The sequence below is a fragment of the Phoca vitulina genome, unplaced genomic scaffold (genome assembly GCF_004348235.1).
Source record: "Phoca vitulina isolate PV1807 unplaced genomic scaffold, GSC_HSeal_1.0 scaffold1, whole genome shotgun sequence".
Classification (NCBI taxonomy): domain Eukaryota; kingdom Metazoa; phylum Chordata; class Mammalia; order Carnivora; family Phocidae; genus Phoca; species Phoca vitulina.
This window is the reverse complement of record NW_022589704.1, coordinates 4,901,590-4,922,213: the sequence shown is the minus strand read 5'-3', so window position 1 is coordinate 4,922,213 and position 20,624 is coordinate 4,901,590. Positions and strand designations below refer to the sequence as shown.

At 50.6% G+C, this 20,624-nt stretch overlaps 1 protein-coding gene across 1 annotated transcript in view; it reads right to left on the bottom strand.

Annotated features, from left to right (window-relative positions):
* ASB18 (ankyrin repeat and SOCS box containing 18) overlaps nucleotides 1–20,624 on the bottom strand; it is a 60,309-nt gene that overhangs the window by 4,860 nt on the left and 34,825 nt on the right. The window contains exon 4 of the mRNA XM_032408251.1: nucleotides 12,101–12,605. Coding sequence (XP_032264142.1) covers nucleotides 12,101–12,605 — 505 coding nt within the window. The remainder of the gene's footprint in view (nucleotides 1–12,100; nucleotides 12,606–20,624) is intronic.

Genomic DNA, 20,624 nt, shown 5'->3' with positions numbered 1-20,624 from the left:
GGGTTCCAATAGGAAATAGATGACACGTTGATATAGGATCCTTCTGGAAGGAATTTATTTTTTATTGATTTTTATTTTATTATTTTATTTTATTTTATTGATACAAGGGCTATTCAGCCAGGTGTGAGTACGGGGGAAGTCAAGGGACAGTGCACTAATGTGGAGCTGGTTTCACAGCTATTTCCACCTCTGGGCCTAAAGAGTGGAGAGTAAAGTGAGCAGTTTAGCAAGAGTAGTGATCTTGGGCTGGGGACACATAGCCAGCTTGAGGCAGAGAGAGGTCCAAGCGGAGACATCCTCTGACCTCACCCTCCTCTGGCTGTCTGCTGGGAGACTATACTGGTGAAACCCAGGCAGGCAGAGGGCCCAGAGCCTTGTCAATGTGTCCATGCAGGTGGAGAGCAAATCTGGATGGGAGATACCCCACTATATCTAGAAATAAGCACCCTTCTTCATTTGAACCAGTGTTCTTCCTTGTTTAATCTTGCTGGAATTTCACTAATTTGTTTTTTCAAGGAATCCCCTATTGGCTTTTGGCTGTTCTCTTTTAACATATTCTAACCCATTGATTATTGTGTTCATTGTTATTAATTCCTTTGTCTCTTTCTGACTCCTTGGATTGACTGCTCAGTTAATTTAGTAACCTTTTCAGGGCGCCTGGGTGGCTCATTCGTTAAGCGTCTGCCTACGGTTCAAGTCATGATCCCAGGGTCCTGGGATTGAGCCCCGCATTGGGCTCCCTGCTCAGCGGGAAGCCTGCTTCTCCCTCTCCCACCCCCCCTGCTTGTGTTCCCTCTCTCTCTGTGTCTCTGTCAAATAAATAAATAAAATCTCTTAAAAAAAATTTAGTAACCTTTTCTCCCCTTGAGTCATAATACAAGCAACTTCAAAAATGGTGTGGATTTTCCTTTGAACATAGGTATGGTCATAGCCCTAAGTTTTGAGGCACAGTGTTCTATCTTTCCTAAATATTCTGCGATTAATACCTATTGACGCAGTAATTATTTGGGTGTTTGCCATGCAATTTTCAAAAGATTGTTTTGTAAAAATTAGCTGTTTGCTATTAATTTTCTGGTGTATTGTATTACGGCTTTAAACGATGCCTGCTTTTGGAGTACCAAAAGTTGTATTCTGTTTGCAGGTTCAAAATTCAACATGCACTTGTCTCATTTACCATTTGAAGCTTCTACTTTGCCCACTTGATCTGTGAAAGACTGAGATATGAATGAAAAATCACCCAGAATTATTATTTTTTCTTAGTTTCTCCATTTTAACATAATGTTTCTTTGGCAGATAGGTTCCTAATGGTTACGTCTTCACTGTAGACTGTATTTTTTATCTCTGTCAGTGAATCTTCTCTTCCCTTCAGTCTGTGTATCTCCCAGGAATTCTTCTATGTTGCATATTAATATTGATCCATCATTTTATTTTTCATTTGTTTTTGCTACAATTACCTCTGCCTGCTCTTTAATTTTAACCTTTTAAAAATTTGTTTTGTTTTAAAGTGTTTGAGAGTCTCTGTATTGGTAATAGGGCAGTTTAAGAAATTTATAAGAAACTTATATTTATTGTTATAAATAGTCTATTTGGGTTTACTTTTGTTTAACTTTATTCTTTTTTAAAAAAATGTTTAAAAGATTTTATTTATTTATTTGAGAGAGAGAGAGCAAGAGAGAGAGCACAAGCTTGGGGAGAGGCAGAGGGAGAGGGAGAAGCAGACTTCCCACTGAGCAGGGAGCCCGACACGGGGCTCGATCTCAGGACCCCGGGATCATGACCTGAGCCGAAGGCAGACGTTCAACCGACTGAGCCACCCAGGCGCCCCTGTTGTCTGATTTATGTTACACAGATTTGTATCTTCCTTGTGTTTATTTTTATATTTTGGAAGTATGTATCCTATTTAAAATTCTACTAGTGCTTACCTTCAAAATAAAAAATGATGGCCTATATTTTCTAAACATCAAAACTGTATCTTTTGTGTTCTAGATGTGCCATTATCTCTACTCTCCCGTTCCTCTCATAATCAATTCTTCTCCTTCCTTAATAACATCTGGAGTTTTAGTCCTGGATTATGATTATTACAAGATCGTATTTTATGTTATGTATCTCCTCCAGAAATAATTTTTGGTGTTAGCGTTTAGTTTTACAACCTGCCTTTCAATTACTGAAGCTGTTTCTATTTCTATCCCAAGCTCCTACTAGAAGCTGGGGATTGTGTTACGTCAGCGTGATACAGTGACAAGATCTGCCTTCACAGAATTTTACAGTCCCAAATAATAAAAGAATAAAAAAACAATAGAAAACAGGTGCCACAGTACTGTGGTGGGGGAATCACAAGGTACTAGAAATGGTACCTAAGTCAGACCTGGATTTGCAGTGGGTGGTGAGTTGGTTGGTCAGGGAAGATTTCTGGAGGAGGTGACATTGGAGCTAAGACCTGGCTAAGGAGGAGGAGTTACAAAAGTAAGGAGAGTTCTGAAGATAAGAGTGTTCCAGGTGAACCAACCTGGGAGGTGAGGAGGAGCTGAAAATGTTGGCCGGGTACGGAGCCTGACGTGGGAAGTGTGAGCCAGAGACTGGGGACGAAGGCAGGGCATGGGCAGGAGGAGCGCCAACCACTGTGATGAGGCTGGACATGACCTTGAGGACACAAGGGAGCCCTGGGGGATTGCAAGTCAGGGAGTGACAGGATCAGATTTTAATTTCAAAAGCATCACCATGGCTACAACGTTGAGAACAGTTTCCAGGGGCCATACTGGAGGCACAGAGTGCAGCTCAGGGGACATCTCCACAGGCTAGGAGAGATGGTGGCAGTCAGGATGGAAGGAGGAGGAAGATCCTGAAAGACAGTTAGGAGGTGGAGTTGAGGGAATCTGCAGACTTGAGTTTCCCATCCCTGAGATGGTCTTTCACCTCATCTTTTTGGCTGTTGGAGCATGTCCACCCCACGGGCCTTCAGCCCAGGGCACCCCAGACAAGTTGCCCTTGCTAAGAGCACCCATGGGCTGCTACATCCGGTGGTGAGTGCTCTGCCTTGCCTTGTGCTGCACTGGCCACATCTGACATGGTTAGTCAGGTCCTCCTCTACGATACGTTCTTCACTTGGTTTCCAGGAACCCGTGCTCTCATTCCACCTCCCTCACTGGCCCCTCCTGTTTCCTTGGCGGTCTTCTCATCACTCCCTCTTCTTGATGTTGGCACACCCCTGCATTCAGCCCTTGTTCCTCTTCGTTTTCTGTGTATTCTCACTTCCTGGTGATCCCATCCAGTCTCCTGGCTTTAAATACCATGTGTATGTAAAGAAGGTGTGGGACATACGCATGATGGAACGTTGCTCAGCCATAAAAAAGACTGAAGTCTTGCCATTGGCGACAACGTGGATGGAGCTAGAGAGTATAATGCTAAGTGAAATAAGTCAGTCAGAGCAAGACACATATCATATGATCTCACTTATATGTGGAATTTAAGAAATAAAACAAATGAGCAAAGAAGAAAAGAGACAAACAAAAAAACCCCCAGACTCTTAACTATAGAGAACAAACTGGTTGTTACCAGAGGGGACGCGAGGGGGGGATGGGTGAAGTAGGTGAAGGGGACGAAGAGTGCAGTCATCGTGCTGAGCACTGAGGAATGTACAGAATTGTGGAATCACTGTATCGTACACCTGAGACTAATATAACACTGGGTGTTGATTCTACTTGACTAAAAATAAATAAATACCACCCACATGCCCCTGGGACTCAAAAGTGTATCTCCAGGTCAGTCGAATCCTTCCCTCAAGCTCTGGACTGTAACAGCCTACTGCTTCCTTGGTATCAAAACAACCCCCCGAGTTCTGTTACTTACTCTACCCACAACCTTCCCACCTCAGCTGATGGCAAACCCATCTAACCAGCCTCTCAGGCTGAATGCCTTGGAGTCATCTTTGACCCCTCCCTTTCTCTCACATCGCACATCCAATTTGCCAAGATATCCTGGTGGTTCCACTTCCAAAATACATCCAAAATCAGAGCGCCTCCCTCATGCTTGCCACCAGCGCCCCTCACGTGGATTCTGGCAACAGCCCCCTAACTTGTCCCTCCACTTCTGCACTCCTCCTCCTGACATATTTCCTCAGCACAGAGGCCAGAGCGTCCCCATCAAATGTTAGTGGGTCGTGCCACTCTGCTCAAGTCCCTCCCATGGGCAAAGTCATGACAGTGCCCTATAAGACCCCATACCATCTGAGCCTCTCCTCCACCTCTGGTCTCATCTCCTACTATCACCAGCTCTCTCCACCATCAGCCACATTGGTCCCCTCATTCTGCACACAGGTCAGGCCCACTCTAGTCTCAGGTTGCATACTGGCTGCTGGTTGGCTGGTCCCTTCCCCCCTAGATATGTCCTCACCTCTCTCAAGTCTTGACTCAAAGTCACCCACCCTAGCTACTGCACTGACAACTGCAACTGCTCACCCTTCCCCCCACTTTCTCTCTCTCTAGCCCTTATCATTTTATTGGTCCATTTTTTATGCTCATGGTTTAAAGACTGTCTTCCCCTTAGACTGTAAGCCCCACGAAGGCAGGAATACTTTTTTCCCCCTTGAACTGTTCACTCATATATCCAAAGCACCTAGTATGTTGCTGACACATGGCTGGTACTCAATAAATATCTGTTGACTAAATAATCAAATAAATAGAAGTATTTTTTTGATGCATTAGGAAGGCATATCTTATGAGCCCCTGATATCTAAAAGTGTTTTACTTTTGCCATCAAAATGAAAACCAACCTGGATGAGTCTAAAATTCTAGCATCCAAACTTTTTCTTTAAAAATCTGAAGATGGTATTTCCTTATCTCATGATACTCTGGCAGCAGAGAAATCAGAGTCCAGCCTGAGTTTTATTCCTTTATGAATAACTGTTTTCTGCTCAGATACGTGGCAAGATTTTTCTGTGCTTTTTTAGAACACTTTTGCTAGAATGTATATAGGAATGTGTCTCCCAGGACGCCTTGCTGGCTCTCCCGGTAGAGTGCGAGACTCTTGATCTCAGGGTTGTAAGTTCAAGCCCCATGTTGGGCATAGAAATTACTTAAAAATAAAATCCTAAAAAAAAAAAAAGAAATAAAAAAAAAAGGAATGTGTCTCCCATCACTGATTTGCAGAGAATATCCACTCAACTTCTAGGAGTTAAGACTTCTGGTGCAGCTAAGTTTTCTTCTATTATGTCTTTAATTACTATTTCTGATCCATTTGCTCTAGGCTCTTCTTCAGTAACATCACTTTTCTGTAGGTTGGCTCTCTACCCTCTGCTTTTCATGACCACCACTTTTTCTTCTATTTATTCATTTTTTTTTTCTTTTGCACTTAGGAAGAGCTTTTAATATTAGTCCTCCTTGTAGTGAACACACTGTGGTTGACTTTCCAACACTCCAAAGGATTAGTATAATTCAGTCAGGGTAACTCCATTCTCCTTGTCATCTCTGGTTTGGGAAAGTGCATGTTTAAGTCAGCCTGGGCCAGTGAAACACAGGAGGGCCTCCTCAGGGCTTCCAGAGAAAAGCAATTGGATTTGAAGCTGGCTGGCCCAGTTGTTGCTGGAGGCCATCTTATGACCAAGAGATGAGCCATTCTGGGGATAAAGCTGACTCACTGAGGTTGGAAAAATCTGGTTCCTTGATGGCATCATGGGGACACAGAAACAACCAATCCTAAAGCCTGCCTTGCTTCTCCATTTCTTGTTATATGAGATACAGTGGAGGCTGGAACTAAGTCAGGAGCTGCCCAGCGGGGCTGTGACCATGAGGAGGAGCCGTCGGGGTGCCAGGGCCTTGGACATGCAGGTGCTGCTGGCAAAGCTACCAAGGCAGAGAAAGTGGAGAAACACCCTGGCTTCTTTTTCCTTCCACACCTAGTTTTCCATGGTGTCACCTTCTGCTGAAGCCGGCCAGAAGCCAGCTGGTATGGGACTTTGAGCTCAGCTTGAAAGGTCTAGCTGCGCTGCCCCCATCCCCTCAACATGCAGAGTAGACTGCGGGGACACCAGCGAGGGGATCTGAAGGCACACGTGCCAACAGCACAGCTCCCTCACTTACATCACTGGCTCTGTTCCCTTTATGAATCAGTTCTGCTTTTTGCTTCCTTTCATGTGCTCTCCACCCTCCCACTGTATAACCTTGCGTCCTCCATCTTCCTTTTCACGCCATTCTACTGCCTTGTCCCCATAACCGGCTCTGTTTTAGGGACTTAGAGGCTATGTCTTGCACTCTGTAGATGAGGCACCCATGGCACACAGTTTCCCAGACTTTCTTCTGGATCTTCTGATGGGAGGTATGGATCTCCTTTCTAGTCTCTGGATGCTGTCCCCGTTATTCATTTTTCTGGCCCCCTTTCCCTGTCACGGATCCATTTATTTATCTCCCTATTCATCTGTGATTAAGGCAAGATCAGACATGAGGTCTGTTAAAATGCAGGAGAAGTCCGTGGTGCCGTTCTCATTCCACTTGGGAGCCTGTGGAGGGGCCGCGTGGAGGAAGGCTCACGAGGACGATGCCCAGCCCCATTCCGCTTCCACATTCACCTGGTAACTGTGCCCCACCGGGAGGTCTCTTCTACCCTCTTCCCAGCAGAGTTAGCAGGTTGCTATGCAACCTGAGTTCCTTGGTTTCCACCTCTGCACTTTGCTGCATCTCCTAGAATGCACTGCATCTCCAAAGGCATCCCCTACGGCCTGGTCGACTTTAAAAACATTTTTGTAATGTCTGCCTGATTGCCTGAAAACTTAGGGCAGCATGGCAGAGGAGCGGGGGCTCCCTGACTCAGACATGAGGTCATCGTGTTGGTGCTGCGGATTTGCTCTTTCTCCCCACTCCCTTCCTATCTCCCTTCCCTCTTCTTGCCTGTCTTTGCAGATGTGACAGTAGGAAGACAGGAACAGCTGCCCTTCAAAAGCTGGTACTCACATTACCACTGTAAGAATGATCACCACTGGGTCCCTCCCTACCCGAAATTTGTTTGTTTTTTTGTTTTTTGTCCCAATCCAGACGTAAGCGGGCTTTGGAGCAGGAGAGAGACGGAATGGCAGAGCGAGAGCCAGGCAGGCAAGCATCTTCCCACCCGAGCCTCGCCCAACCTTATCCTTTCACCACCGCACAGTGTGCCCCCGACGTGTGGATATTTCTGGCTTCCACGAGCCGCCACTAACATGCCATTTTCTGGAGCACAGCAGTCTCTGATTTCAGTTGTCCCCCTTGTGCGCTGGGAGGAAACCAGGCCATGAAGAGGAGTGGTTCACATTGGACCCCTCCAGATCTAGTCTCCTAAGCCATTCCTGCTTCTTCAGACCTTCCCCCGGCTACCCTCACCCGGCCAGTGACCCTGCCGTTGGCCCCCTCTCCTCTTTCTGCAAAAATGTTAAATGGTCCCCAAGGACTGCATGAGACAGGGAGGCCTCTCCCTCACTGTCCCCCCAGGAAGAGCTGCCCTCCCTTGGCAGATGCGCCCCCTCCTCCCTGGGCCCCTCCTCCCTGGGTCACAGACTGTGACCAAGTCTTATTGCCTGTCTCTGGGAATTCATTTCCTGTCTCTCCTCTGTTCCACCGCTCTGGGGCTCCGCGGCCCTCCCCAATCCCCCGGCACTGTGCCCCCTCATGTTTGCCAGGCAGCTGGCTGCTTTCATCATTTTTATGCCAACACAGTTTAAAAATCTCGGCTGCCTCCTTGCTGTCTGCAGAGATGCAGACCCTGACATCCTGGTGTCATTAGGGTCCACGCACACTCTCCTCAGCTAATGAGGCGGCAGAAAGAAAATTAAGGGGAAAAAATCACACAGGCACATTGCTCTATATGTAGATGGAGAAAAAACAAGAGCAAGAAAAACAGAGGTGCGCCATTTATGAGGGCTCGCCTCCCTCCTCCCCCCTGGGGAGGGGTGCACACGCAGCTCGGGCGGAGACAGGAAATGGTGCCTGGTTTTTGACTACTGCAACCCCGGGATTCTCCCACTAAAAAGCTTGTGAAATTGGGGGTACCGTGAAGTCACTTTACCTACTTCTGTATGTAGGTAAAACGGAATCGCAAAAACTTGAGGTCCATCCTTCCAGCATGGTCAGTGCCCAGAAGGTGAGGAAAGACTAGAGCTCTGCAGATGTTTCTAGAACCTGTCATTCTCACCGCCAACCTTCATTTCCCCTTGTGGAAGCTATCTGCATGCCTCACCTAGATCGCCACAGCGGTCTGTGCTTTTCCACCAGTCCCCTGCCCTGGCATGTTCTTTACACTTCAGCAGAAAAATCATCCCCGGTACTCATTTGATTATGTCACTTCTCCTGCTGCAAATGATGTAATACATTCCCATTGTTCTTAAGACAAAGCCTAAAACCCTTACCCCTGAAGGCCCTTCCTCTGGCCCCCTCTCACCAATTCCTCCCAGCTACTGGGGCATCTTCCAACTGCGCCCATTACAGTGCTCCTTCTGCCCCAGGACACTTGCCCGTGCTGTTCCTTCTGCCCACAAGGGTTCTTCCTTTCTTCACAGGGCTGAGTCTTCAGCCTTCAGGTCTGGGCTCACTCCACCTGTGCTTGGAGGAGCCTCTCACCCCGCCCTCTGCCCCAGCCAGCTCAGGCCCCCTGTTTGGCATTTTCCAGCTGCAGAGGGCCTTGTTTGAGCAGCTCTCTGACCATGGCAACTTCACACTGAGTGTGTGGTGGTCTGAGTCAAGGCTGGCCTCCACTCAGGTGGCAGGCAGCTCCACCAGGGCAGGACATACGCATGCTGCGGTCCAACACGAACTCCTGCCCCGAGCACCGGAGTTCTGAGAAACGTCTGCCGAAGGCGTAAGTAAGTGCGGGTGGGACACACAGCCCGTGGGTGTGGTTCGGGGACGAAGGCTCACCGCTGCTGCTGTCCCTGCACTTCACCCGCTCCTGGACCGGGTCCGAACCATTCAGACGGCCCAGGCCAGGGGCACAAGGAGCAAGAGACGTGAGCAAAACCCTTTATTCCAGACCAAGCATCCGACCCCCAATCAACTAGTGACAGTTGCAAAACAAATTCAGGTCCCCAGGTGTGTGTTTCCCTGCCCTCCTGCCCGCTCTCCTGCAGGCCGGGCCCCCGCGTACGCTGACAACTTCCAGGATTCAAACCCGGCTGCAGCCTGCCACTGCGCCTGCACCTGCCCTCGCGCCCCGACGTCTGACTCCGGTGTTAACTAGCGGGCAGCCGGGCAGAAAGGCCTGGCACTGTCAACATGCTCGCTTCCCAAGCCGTGACACCACTTTGATTTTCGGGGCAGAGCACTGCGCATGGCTCCGATGGATGCTTCGAGTCCGCCTGCCGCGGTGACGGTGCCTTTGTCTGGGCATGGGGGAGCTGTGATTTATGTCATAAGCTCGCTGTGAAACCTTTGCCTCAGTAATTCTGAGCTCCGTGGGTGTCTCTTTACATCTATTTAAAGCACGGCTGCTGCCCACGGACGGCGTGCTCTGTGACATTCCCCGGTGCCTCTGGGTACGCCCCGCCATGGCGCGGAGTCTTGCCTGCAGAGCATCTTTGTGGCTCGTCTGCGCTGGCTGCGCACTCCACGAGTCTGCTGAGCAGAGTCGGACCTGTCCCTTTGATGTCCTGCGTGGTGATTAGACCCGTTCCCTGGTGGACCACGTGCAGGGGCCTGGGGGGAGGGGCATGCTGCTGCCTGATTTCCAGGGTTTTCCCTGTTTGTCCTGGGGCACGGCTAGAACAAACACAGGCGCGTGTATCTTTGTTTACAGCATTCTCAGCGGGGTGGCAGATGCGTCCCCCTTTGCAACCTGCTCCAGACCGGAGCGCCAGGGGCTGGTGGCTGTGGACCCCGGCGGCACTCCTCCGTGGGGTGCCCCCTAGAGGTGTGGGGGACCTCGGCGTAAAGAAGTCAGATCCCCATTTGCAGAGATTTAACCTGCAGGCCACTGGGCCCTAGAGTTGCTGGAATCCCCTTCATTCATTCAGCAACACTGACTGAGGAATTGCAGGCGCAGGCACTGGGGGTGGGGGGTGGGTGACAAGGTGGCAACGCTTTTTTGTGAACGCTTCCTAGTATTAAGATTTCTCAAGGAAGCTCCAATCCCTTCCCAAATGGTGTGAAATTGCTGAGAGATTCACTGTCACTTTTAGGAGCCAGGCGCTTCTCATGGCCTCTTGGTCCCTGCTGTATAACAAACGGCCTCCGAATTCAAACCTACCTGCAGCTTGCACCCCCAGTGACCATGCTCTAGTCTCGTGTGGCTGATGAAGTATGGGGGCATCCCAGGAGAGGGCCCTTGGAGGCCCAGACGGGAGACACTGTGCCTTCTCCTGCATCTCGAGGTGAAGGTAGGGTAATTCTTATAGCTCTGAAGACAGTTCAGGTGCTAGAGGTCCTGTCCCCAGGGATGATGTCCGTGGGGCTGCACCTAGGACTTGGAAACCTACAAAGATCACTCAGATCGAATGACTCCAAGGCTAACAGCGGATTATGACTAGTCACTACTGAAATATATTGACTTTTTTTTCTTTTCAAGGATTTGCCCCAAATATTTTTCACTTTTGGCCCATTGCTCAAAGCCATTTGTTTTGTGTGTTTCTTGTTCCTTCTGTACGCAGTTTCATGCCAGGAGGGGTGAAGTGGGTGATGCAAACATGGTGTGACCTGGAGGGGCAGCAGGGGTGTCCTGTTTCCACTGTATCAGCTGATGAACTAAGACTGCTAATATTGGGACACACTGCAATGTAAATGATGACTATAAAAGGTAATTTATATTATTTTATATATAATATAAATGCTGGTGTTCCCTTTCCAGAATCTGCCATATTGAAATCCTGCAGTAGTAGAGTGTAATGGAGAACAATTCAAAGATACTGTGAGAGGTAGGGGAAGAACCTTGTCACAGGGTTTGTGAGGTAAGGACACACCCAGGGAGTTATGTCGTTGGATTTTCCCCCTTTCACCCATGTTTTAATAGACACAAGCATTACTCGGCACGCATCTACAAGGCAAAGTTGGCATTTGAGAGAGATGTGTGGATTTCACTATTTCAGACCACTTAGAGTGCTGTCCTTTTAAAGTAGAAGATTTTAGCTATTTGTTCAAAACTTACCCGGCCAAAGTATGTCTCCTGCATATGATCAGTGAGTCTGGGTATGATTTTTAAGTCAAGCACACTCAATTTATAACTAATGGAATGATTTCCCTTCAATGGAGTCTTTTTAGGAGGACGAGCCCTTATTCCAACCAATATTTGGGGGACTTTTCTTTTGGAAATATTTTCCATCTTCTAAGTACTTTCTCTGATGGGCAATCTTTACTCTTTATCTTTGTCATTTCAGGGTAGATCTGACACGTGGAAAAAGTGGCAGGCTGCTCAGAGTCAAGTCTGCAAAGTGGGGCTGAAGTCCCAACACAGCCCTGACCCTGAACTGGGCATTTCACCTGGCTGAAACCCAGGTAGGAGAACCTCATGTGCCTGGGTCATGTGCCTGGTGTATTTCGCAGGAGTGTGGTTTGTACTGAATGACAGAGATCTGCACACGTGTCAAGTGCTTTCATTAATGTCATTAGTAAGGTAGGTGGTCAGATTGGGTATTTCGTTTCAGATCAAACACTGGACTGACTTTCATTGTTTACCAATTAGATAAGCTGCCAAAATATTTTGAGCCATGATGGCGTCATCCAACTAAGTGCCCGGGGTCCCCAGTGTAACTAATTTTCTTTTAAAAATTATTATTATATTATTATTTTATTATGTTATGTTAATCACCATACATTACATCATTAGTTTTTGATGTAAAAAATTATTATTATTTAAGTTGGCTCCACACCCAACGTGGGGCTTGAACTCACTACCCTGGGATTAAGAGTCGCACGCTCCACCAGCCAGGCGCCCAGACAACTGCATTTTCTAGCGACTCTGGCGAGGAGGCTTCGGGGCCCTGCCCTTGCAAGTGTGGTCCAGCAGCCTCGGCCTCACCTGGGAACCCCCACCTCCTGCACCTGGGAATCGGGAGCGGCATTTTGCCTGGTCCCCAGGGGGGGCTGCGGGGCCCCTTAAAGTTTAGGAAGCGCATGGAGCCTCGGCTGCGGGCCCGTCCCCGCGGCCCTCTACTCACCTTGGGGAAGGCGTCGGGCCACACGGTGGGGGAGCCGTGGTTGAGCAGCGCCTGCACCGTGCGCTGCGGCGCGGCGTCGGGCGCGCAGGCGGCCGTCTGCAGGGCGCGGGCCAGCGGCGAGGCCCCGCCGTAGTCGAGCGCGCCCGCGTCGGCGCCGTGCCGCAGCAGGAGGCGCGCCAGCTCCGGGCACGCGCGGCCGCAGGCCTTGTGCAGCGGGCTGCGCTCGTCCTCGTCGCGCGCGTCCGCCGCCGCCCCGCGCCGCAGCAGGAGCGCGCACAGGCGCAGGCAGCGCGCGTGCTCGTCGGGCCGGCGCGCCGCGCCGCACGCTGTGCTCAGGGGCGTCTCGCCGCGGCCGTTCCTCGCGTCCACGCGCGCGCCGCAGCCCAGGTAGAGGCGCGCGTGCTCGTCCAGGCCGCGCTGCGCCGCCACGTGCAGCGGCGTGTCCCGGCCCGCGCCGCCCGCGCCGTGCACCGAAGCGCCGTGCTCCAGCAGCGCCTGCGCGCACCTGCGGGGAGGCCAAGGCGGTCACCGGGGGGCGGGGCGCGACCTCCGGACAGCCCCACCCGCCGCCCGCGCCCGCCGCTCCCCTCCAGCCCTCGGGGCGACTTGGCTCCCTGGAAAGCAGGGGCGGCTCTCAGTTCAGCTTTCCCGTGCCCAGCCTGGGGGAGTTCAGACTGAGCGGGGGAGAAAATGAGACTGTGGCCAGCCCTGGGGGCTACGAATGGTGGAAGTAGCTGGGACCGTTTCCTAAGAATCCCCGAGCCGAGTAGGGCCTTAGGAGGACTTTGTAACGGCTTGGTGCTACTTTGCAAGGTCATGTTCAAATGGCAGTGCTCGAAGCACTAACTGCCTGGGCTCTTTGTCGTAGCTGGCAGTCACAGAGGGCCTGCGAGTCCTGGTTCTGAAGAGGGGCCCTTGGACCGGCGGGCTCTTTCTAATCCCGTAGGTGTCTCTGCTGTAAACTGTTTGGCTTTGCTGATGGTGTGAGGCAAGGCTTGCCTTGCTCCCGCGGAGGGACTCTACCTCTTACGGCGCTGACGCGGATTGGCACTGGGGTGTCCTCAGACGGGACTGGAAGAAGGGGGTGGGGCACACAACCGTGCCTAATTGTGGGGCTACCTTTGTTTCAATCGGACTTCCCTTGGAGACTGTGAATCTTCGCTGGGCCCATCTGGGTACAGACCCCAGTGGTCTCCTGGGGGGGGGGGGCTCCCAGACTCCCATGGGACCCTGTGGTCTCCCCCAGAGGTGGGAGTCTTCTGCTGCCTCCAGGTCCACCAGCTGGATCCCACAGCCCAGTGCCTCTCTCAGGAGAGCGGCTTCCGCAGAGCCTCCCGACACCTGGGAGAACACCCACACACCTACCCAAGCGCACATGGCAGGCTGCTGACCAGGCCAGGCTCACGCTGGGCCTTGGGCCTCGGACCCCAGTGGGAAACTCTAGGCTGAAAGCAGGAGGCCAGCCGCACAGATCCTCCGCCATGGGGCCAGCCCTTGCCCTCCGTGGGCACTACCAAAACACCAGCCCCCTTCAGAGCCGCACTCCCGGGTCACCGTCTGGACAAGCCATGAGTGTGCTTGCCTTACCCGTGGAGCCCCGGGCCCCTCTAGCTCGTCCACACCTGTTGGTCCCCTTCTCATCTCCGCCCTGTTGGGACTTGAGTCGTAGGCCCCTCATCTCTCAGCCCTCCCTGGCATCCTTCCTTCCCGGGTGGCACTGTGGTCACTCTTAGCATCGCGGCCCCTGGAACTGAGGGGACGTGGCCGTCGCCCACGCCAGATGGCCACGTCTTCCATGGGGAGCCCAGTGGTCATCTACCTGCTCTTCCCCACTTGGCTGCTGAGTGCCCTTGGAGGAAACGGGGGTCTTGGACACTGGCCTCCAGCCTCCCTGGGCCCCGGGGAACTCGCGTTTGCCCGGCAGTCCACTGTTGAAGGCCAGTTCCTCCCTCCTTGCCCTTTGATAGCGACTCCAAATGTGGGTCATTAGCCTCCGCTCCCTCTGTATTTCTCCTGTCCACTCCGTCCGCCCTCTCGTCCTGCTTCCTTCAGAGCTGGGGCTCTCTCAGGAGCGGCCACCGGTCCTGCCTTCTGCCCACGAGTCCACCCTGACACCCACTAGGATCTGTTTCTGCAGCGAGCATTCTGTCCTTGCCCCATATGTCTGGGGAAGGGGGTCCCGTCTCCATCAGCTGCCCCCAGATTCAATCCTTTTCTGCCTCCCTGGGGGTCTTGTTCTGTGAGTTACTTGTTCTTTGCCTTTTCCTTGTCACCCAGCTGCCTCGTATTTCAACTGATCACTCGGCCCCGGGGACTCCACCTCGGCAGTGGTCACTGGAAATGCCTCCTCCCTCCACTCCCACTGTCACTGCCCTTTGCGGAGGCCCACGTCATTTCTAGCCTGAGCCTTAGCCACGGACCCGTACTCTGCGCCCTGCTCTAATCTAACGAGCTCCATACTACCCAGAAAGAGCCTTTCCAGTGTGACTCAGACATGCGCCAGCTGAAAACCCGAGGGCTCCTCCTGATCACTGCACAAAGCCCGTGCTCCCCCCCCACCCCCCGCCCCACGGGACGCGGCCTGACCCAGCTCCCGTGGGCCTCCCCGGCTTTATTTCCTGGAGCTCCACCTTGTGCTTCAGCCCTGCCTGGCCAGGTTCTTAGAACACACCTGCTGTGTCGTGCCCTCACACCTCCTCCTCCTCTGCGTCGCCTTCCCTGTGTCACACCCCTGTGTTGTCCTATACCGCGTACATGAAGTGCCCGGGCATCGCATTTATCACACCACATTTGAGATGTTCACTAGCACGTCTGACTCCTCTCAAGACCGGTGGCTGCTTGAGGGTAGAAGCAGGGGTTTTATTGGTCTCTGCGCATCCGTGCCCGTGGCAAGCTAGCCCGCTGTGGGTAGTTCCCGAAAGCACGTCGCACCAAGGCATCTGGCTAATGAACATCTTTCAGCTCTCCTTCCTGCGGCTGCTGTTTTTCCTGTTATTTACCTGGCTGGGGCTCCGAACGAGATCCCCCATCGAGGGTGTCCAGGCAGGAAGTGGTTGCTGCCCTTCGATCCGTTCATGTCTCCACCCCGGGTCTCTCAGTATTTTTAATTCTGTCTCTCTATTTCTCTAGCCTCCCTATAGCAGTATCTGGAGAAGTGGTCTGTCTTGGGGGAAAAATCTTTACAAACAAGTACAGTTTGATGTGAAATGTCCTTTGGGACAATAACCAGCTAAGAGAGGATGCAAATTTCACAATCAGAGTGCTTCACATTTGCTTCCTCCTTGCCTCTCTGGGAGGCATTTTGAACAGTGCAGCAGGAGGTGAGAAATCAAGGGTTCTGTCTCATTTTGCCGCTGAGCCTGTGTGTGCTCACAAACAATCACAAAACATTTTCTTCTACTATTTTTTTTTAAGCGCCCAGCCTCTCCAAATAAGTCCGCTGGGAAATACAGCTGGGCCTCTTTTCCCCATCCAGAGCCTAACTGGCGGATGGCCAGGTGCTGTTTGCAACAAGGATACCCTTCAGAAGAACGAGGGCACCGGCCCAACCTCCGGAGGGCTGCAGGTGCCCTTTTTTGTTTTTAATGAAGAGCCTCTAATTGGTTAAACCTTGGCACTTCCTTCGAGCAGGTAATGATGTAAGTTGCAGACCACAGGCATGAGAGAAACAACACAAACAATTCAAGGAGGCAGATCTCTGCTGGTGCACACTGGGCAGTCATCAAAAATGAAGGTGTGGGAGCCTGTTTAATGACATGGAAAGCCATTTGCAGTGGTTATGTGAAAAGATTAGGTACAAAATAGCACTGAACAGTCTTGTTTAAAAAAAAAAAAAAGGCAGAGACGTATAGGCATCGAGAGCAAGCAAGCCCAGAAGTCGAGAGGCCGATGTGTGTTTACCTATGGCTGATGGGGTGAGGGGTGCTTTGATTTCCTTTTTGCTTGCCTGTATTTTCAAAATTTCCATAATGAATCAGAGTTACAGTTTGAGAGGGAGCAAGAGAGGTTGATAATAACAAACCCATCCCCCGCCGGCTGTTGCGACAATTCCTGGATTCTAAGAATGTCAGCTGAGTTTTCCAGGTTCCCAGAATGAGCTCAAAGTTTCCACTGCTCTGTCCAGGTCCAAGCCGTGCTCTCAGAAAGTATGTATGGCAGTACCCCCGAGAAGGTGAGCCTGAAGGCGGGCAGGGGCTGTGAGAAGCAGAGTGATAAAGTGATAACAGTCTTGGGGACCTCCTAGACCTGACCTTGTAGGTGTCAGGGTCTCCAGTGGAAGAGGAAACGGCCCAGCAAGGAAAGCCCCACCCAAGCTTTTGCAGGAGGCTGTGGGCAACTCAGCTTTGGCTGAGTCCTTTCCTTGGGGGCAGGTTTTGTGACCAGGTTTCCTGCTATCCTGATAGACGGGCAAGTCAGGAAGGCCTGGGGCTACTGTCCGATGGTCACTGTCAGGACCCGAGGGTACATTCCCATCTAAGCATGTCAGAACCGACTTGTCTCTGTTTTACAGGAATTCAGGAGACACTGTGCGGTCTGAACAGCCCCTGATCCAAAGCAGCTGGGGCGAGCACTAACACCCCCCATTCCTCATCGCTGTCTTTGATAATGATCGTGGTGACAGGCTGTTACAGGGGCCCAGGGTTCACAGTACACGGAAAAAGTAGCTTGAGCCAAAAGGCAGGAGTTAATAGAGATGAGCCCATCAAGGGCTGTTGAATCAGTGTCATCTTAACTTATTTCTAAGTGGGGAAGTGGGACTCTGAGCCCACATCCCACACACCACTCCCATCTACCTTCCAACGTCTTCCTGGGGCACTGCCTAGTTACCTCCCAGGTGCAGAAGTCCACACCAGTCCTTCACCTGGGCTTTTCTGCTGTTTCCTCGCTCCCGCACCGTTTGACACCACCCGCCAAGCCTCCCTGCCTCCCATGAGGCAATCCCTACTCCAGGCTTTCCTTCTTCCATCCTCCCTCCTCCTCATTACTCGGTTTACACAAAGCCCTCAACAGTGGGATTTCACAGCCTCTGGACCTGAGCTGAGAGGTTCCCAGTACTTGATTTCTAAATTTATTTTTAAAAAATGTTATCTGCGGTTTTTGCAACAAATCTGCATTGTGGGTGGAATTTGCAGGTGGGAAAATTGAGGCTTAAAAAGGCCAGTGACTTGCATAAGGACATACAGCCAAGGTTTTCCTCCTCTGGCTCCAAAGCTCTCAGCCATGCCACCCACCTGCTGCCTCTTCCCATCGGTATCGTCTGTTAAGCACTCTCTCTGAGCAAGGCACTGTGCGAGGCATTTTCCGTAAGTTATTTCTGGACTTTTCTGCCAGTGCTTCATGCATTCGCTCGCTCATTCAGTAAGTGGGGGACACTGTCCGTGCTGTGTTCCGTACTGCCCTCAAGGCAGGGAGAAGTGTGTCTTGTCTGAGCACTTCCTAAGAATTTCTGGACAGACTTGCGGCAGGAACCAGAAGGCAGGACAAGGCAGGGGAGGTCACCAGCCTTGGGGACTTGGTGCTGAGGCCACAGCAGCCTGCTTCTCACCCAGTTATGCCAGCAACTCTGCACGCGAGATCTCATTCCTTCCAGCTGCACTCAGTTTTTGAGGTTTGGGCAATGATCTCAAGGGTAGGGACGTGGGAGATGAAGGTGAGCCCACCGCCAGCACATCTTGCTTGGGATGGGAACCCCAGCTATCACTGGGTAATAGCATGACTCAGCAACCACCAAGAACCAGCACTGAAAGAGCAATGCAGCGAACAGTGAGAAGGAACTATTCAAAATCACATGAAATTCAAGATTCAGAAACCTCGCTTCATCTTTTTCGTGGGGAAAGAGACATGGCTCCTAAGCACTTTGTTCGCGTGTTAAGCATCTGCCTCCTGAGCAGCGTTTCCTATGGCCGGGGGTCGCCAGTGTCCTTGGACAACCCCAACTGCCCTTCACCATTCTCCTTACACGACTGCTGCCCAGTCCCTCTGACAGGCAGAAGGGGTTTCACGCTCGATGATGTGCACAGTGAGTGTTATCAACCCGTCTCCTTGGATCATCATTGCTACTCTGTTTCCTCCTCAGAGCTGACATGCAGGCTGATGGGCTGGAGACAGGTCCCCGGGGCAGGGTGGCTGGAGCCCCAAGGCTGGGGTGGAAGCCACCGTCTGAGCCCTGGGCAAGAGCCAGCCTGTGGGGGGCAGGGGACATGGGGGAGAGACTGAGGAGGAAAATACAGCCCTGTTTTCTAATGAAGCCATTGCAAGAAGTTTCCCTCCTGTGGTTAGACTCCCCAGCTGGCTCCGAATGAGGGACGGGGAAGCCACTGCCCCAAGATTTTGATGGAGGAGCAGTTCCACTTTATTTCCCTGGACCTTCTGCTGAGGTTCTCCTTTGGGGACCTGCCACCTGCCCTTTTCTGTTCTATCTTTCTTCTCTTTCTCTTTCTTCAAGGATGCTAAGCTGTGAGACTAAACAAGCATACGTGTTTACAGTTGAAATGGCTGATGTGAATGGACAAATCCTTCAGGGTAGGGGGAAGATTGAGAGAGAAATCGGCCGGCCATTTCCATCTGTATGGTTTCTCTCGGAGCAATGGCCATCACTTATATTTTTTTCTGAAGTGAATGATGGCTGTGGCTGGTGATGATATCTTGGGCAAATTCTCCCCAAATTGCAAGTGAAACCCTGCATTTTGGTGAACTGAGAAATGATTTAAGGAACAAACTGTGAATTCTGCTTGCTTGCCCATGAAGTAGAATCTGACTTTTTAGAAGCTTCACTAGTGTCCCTTCCTCAACAAGAAACAGACAACCTCTCTCTCCTCCCAATATACTGGATGAAGAGGAAGACCCAGAAGCATCAGAATGATAAGCAAAATGAAGAATGAGCAAAAGAAGAAGGAAAGACTCGACTCCTTCTTTAAGCAGGTGTAGGGATAAGGGGCTTGTTGTAGGGGGGGCTTTGAATTGGATGAGAGAAAAGTTTTATGTATGTATGCATGTGTGAATGCATGTATGTATGGATTTTAAAGTGAGGGAAACTTTGCAGACAGAGGAATGCACAGGACTTAAGACTAGAGTTGTATAAATTTTGACAAAGGAATACACCTGTATAAGTAACATCCCAGTCAAGATGTGGAATGTTTCTGTTTCTCCAAGAAGTTCCCTTGTATTTGCTACCAGTCAGTCATCACCCCCATAGGCAACCACTGTTCTGATTTCTCTCATGATTTAATTTTGTCTTTCCTAGAATTTTCTCCTTTTTGGTGTCTGACGTCTTTTGCTCAGCATAATGTCTGTGACGTTCATCCATATTGTTGCATGCATGAGTAACATTCATTTTTATTTCGGAGTCGTATTTAATTGTATGGATATGCCACAGTTTTCAAATTCCCTCTTCTATTGAGACTGACGGACATTTGGGCATTTCTGGTTTTTTGGCTATTATGAATAAAGCTGCTATGAACATCGTTTTAAAAAAAATATTTTATTTATTTGAGAGAGAGCACAAGCAGGGGGAGGAGCAGAGGGAGAGGGAGAAGCAGACTCCCCACTGAGCAGGGAGCCCGATGTGGGACTTGATTCCAGGACCCTGGAATCATGACCGGGGCCTAAGGCAGATGCTTAACCTACTGAGCCACCCAGGTGCCCTGCTATGAACATCTTTGTGTAAATCTTCTTGAGGACATATTTTCTGATTTCTTTTGGGTAAATATCTAGAAGTAGAATTGCTGGCAGGTATATATTTAACTCTAAAAGAAACTGCCAAACATTTTTTGAAGTGTTATATTATTATACACTCCCAACAACAGTGTACATGAGTTCTGGTTGTTCGGCATTCTTGCTGATGTTCAGTATTTGTCAGGGGTTTTGACTTTAGCCATTCCAATGGGTGTGAAACAGTGAATTTTTCCTTGTGGTTTTAATTTGCATTTCCTCGATGACTAATGATGTTGAGCACCTTTTCATTTGCTTATTGGCCATTTGTATATCTTTCTTGGAGTGTCTGATCAGAGGTTTTGCCCTGAGGGTAAAGGTTTGATTTGGCCTGCCTTACCTCTTTTCATTCCTGACAGTGAGTTGTAGATGTTCAAATAGGACTTGGCAAGTGACCGGAAAGCTGACACATCTGCCTGAGAGGCCGTCCAGGGTCGGGGGGAGGGGAGTACACCTGTGATAGTACATGTCTGAAAGGTGGTGGCTAGATAACAGAGTTTTTGAAAAGAACTTAGGTGGGGATGCCTGAGTGGCTCAGTCGTTAAGCGTCTGCCTTAGGCTCAAGGGAGAGGTGATCTTTCAGCGTTGGTCTCTCTTACAACACTTGGCTTTTGACAATTTCCACTGTGTGCCACCTTACTAGCAAATCATAGGCCTTCGATGAGCCTCAGTTTCCTGATCTGAAGACTGGGGATAACAATGCCTTGCCGGTCTGCTGGAGGACTGTAGGAAGTAAGAAATTGCAAGTGCTCAGGAAGTGTGATGTTCTGCAAATAATCAAATCACCCGATGAGGACGGCCCCTCTCTGACACC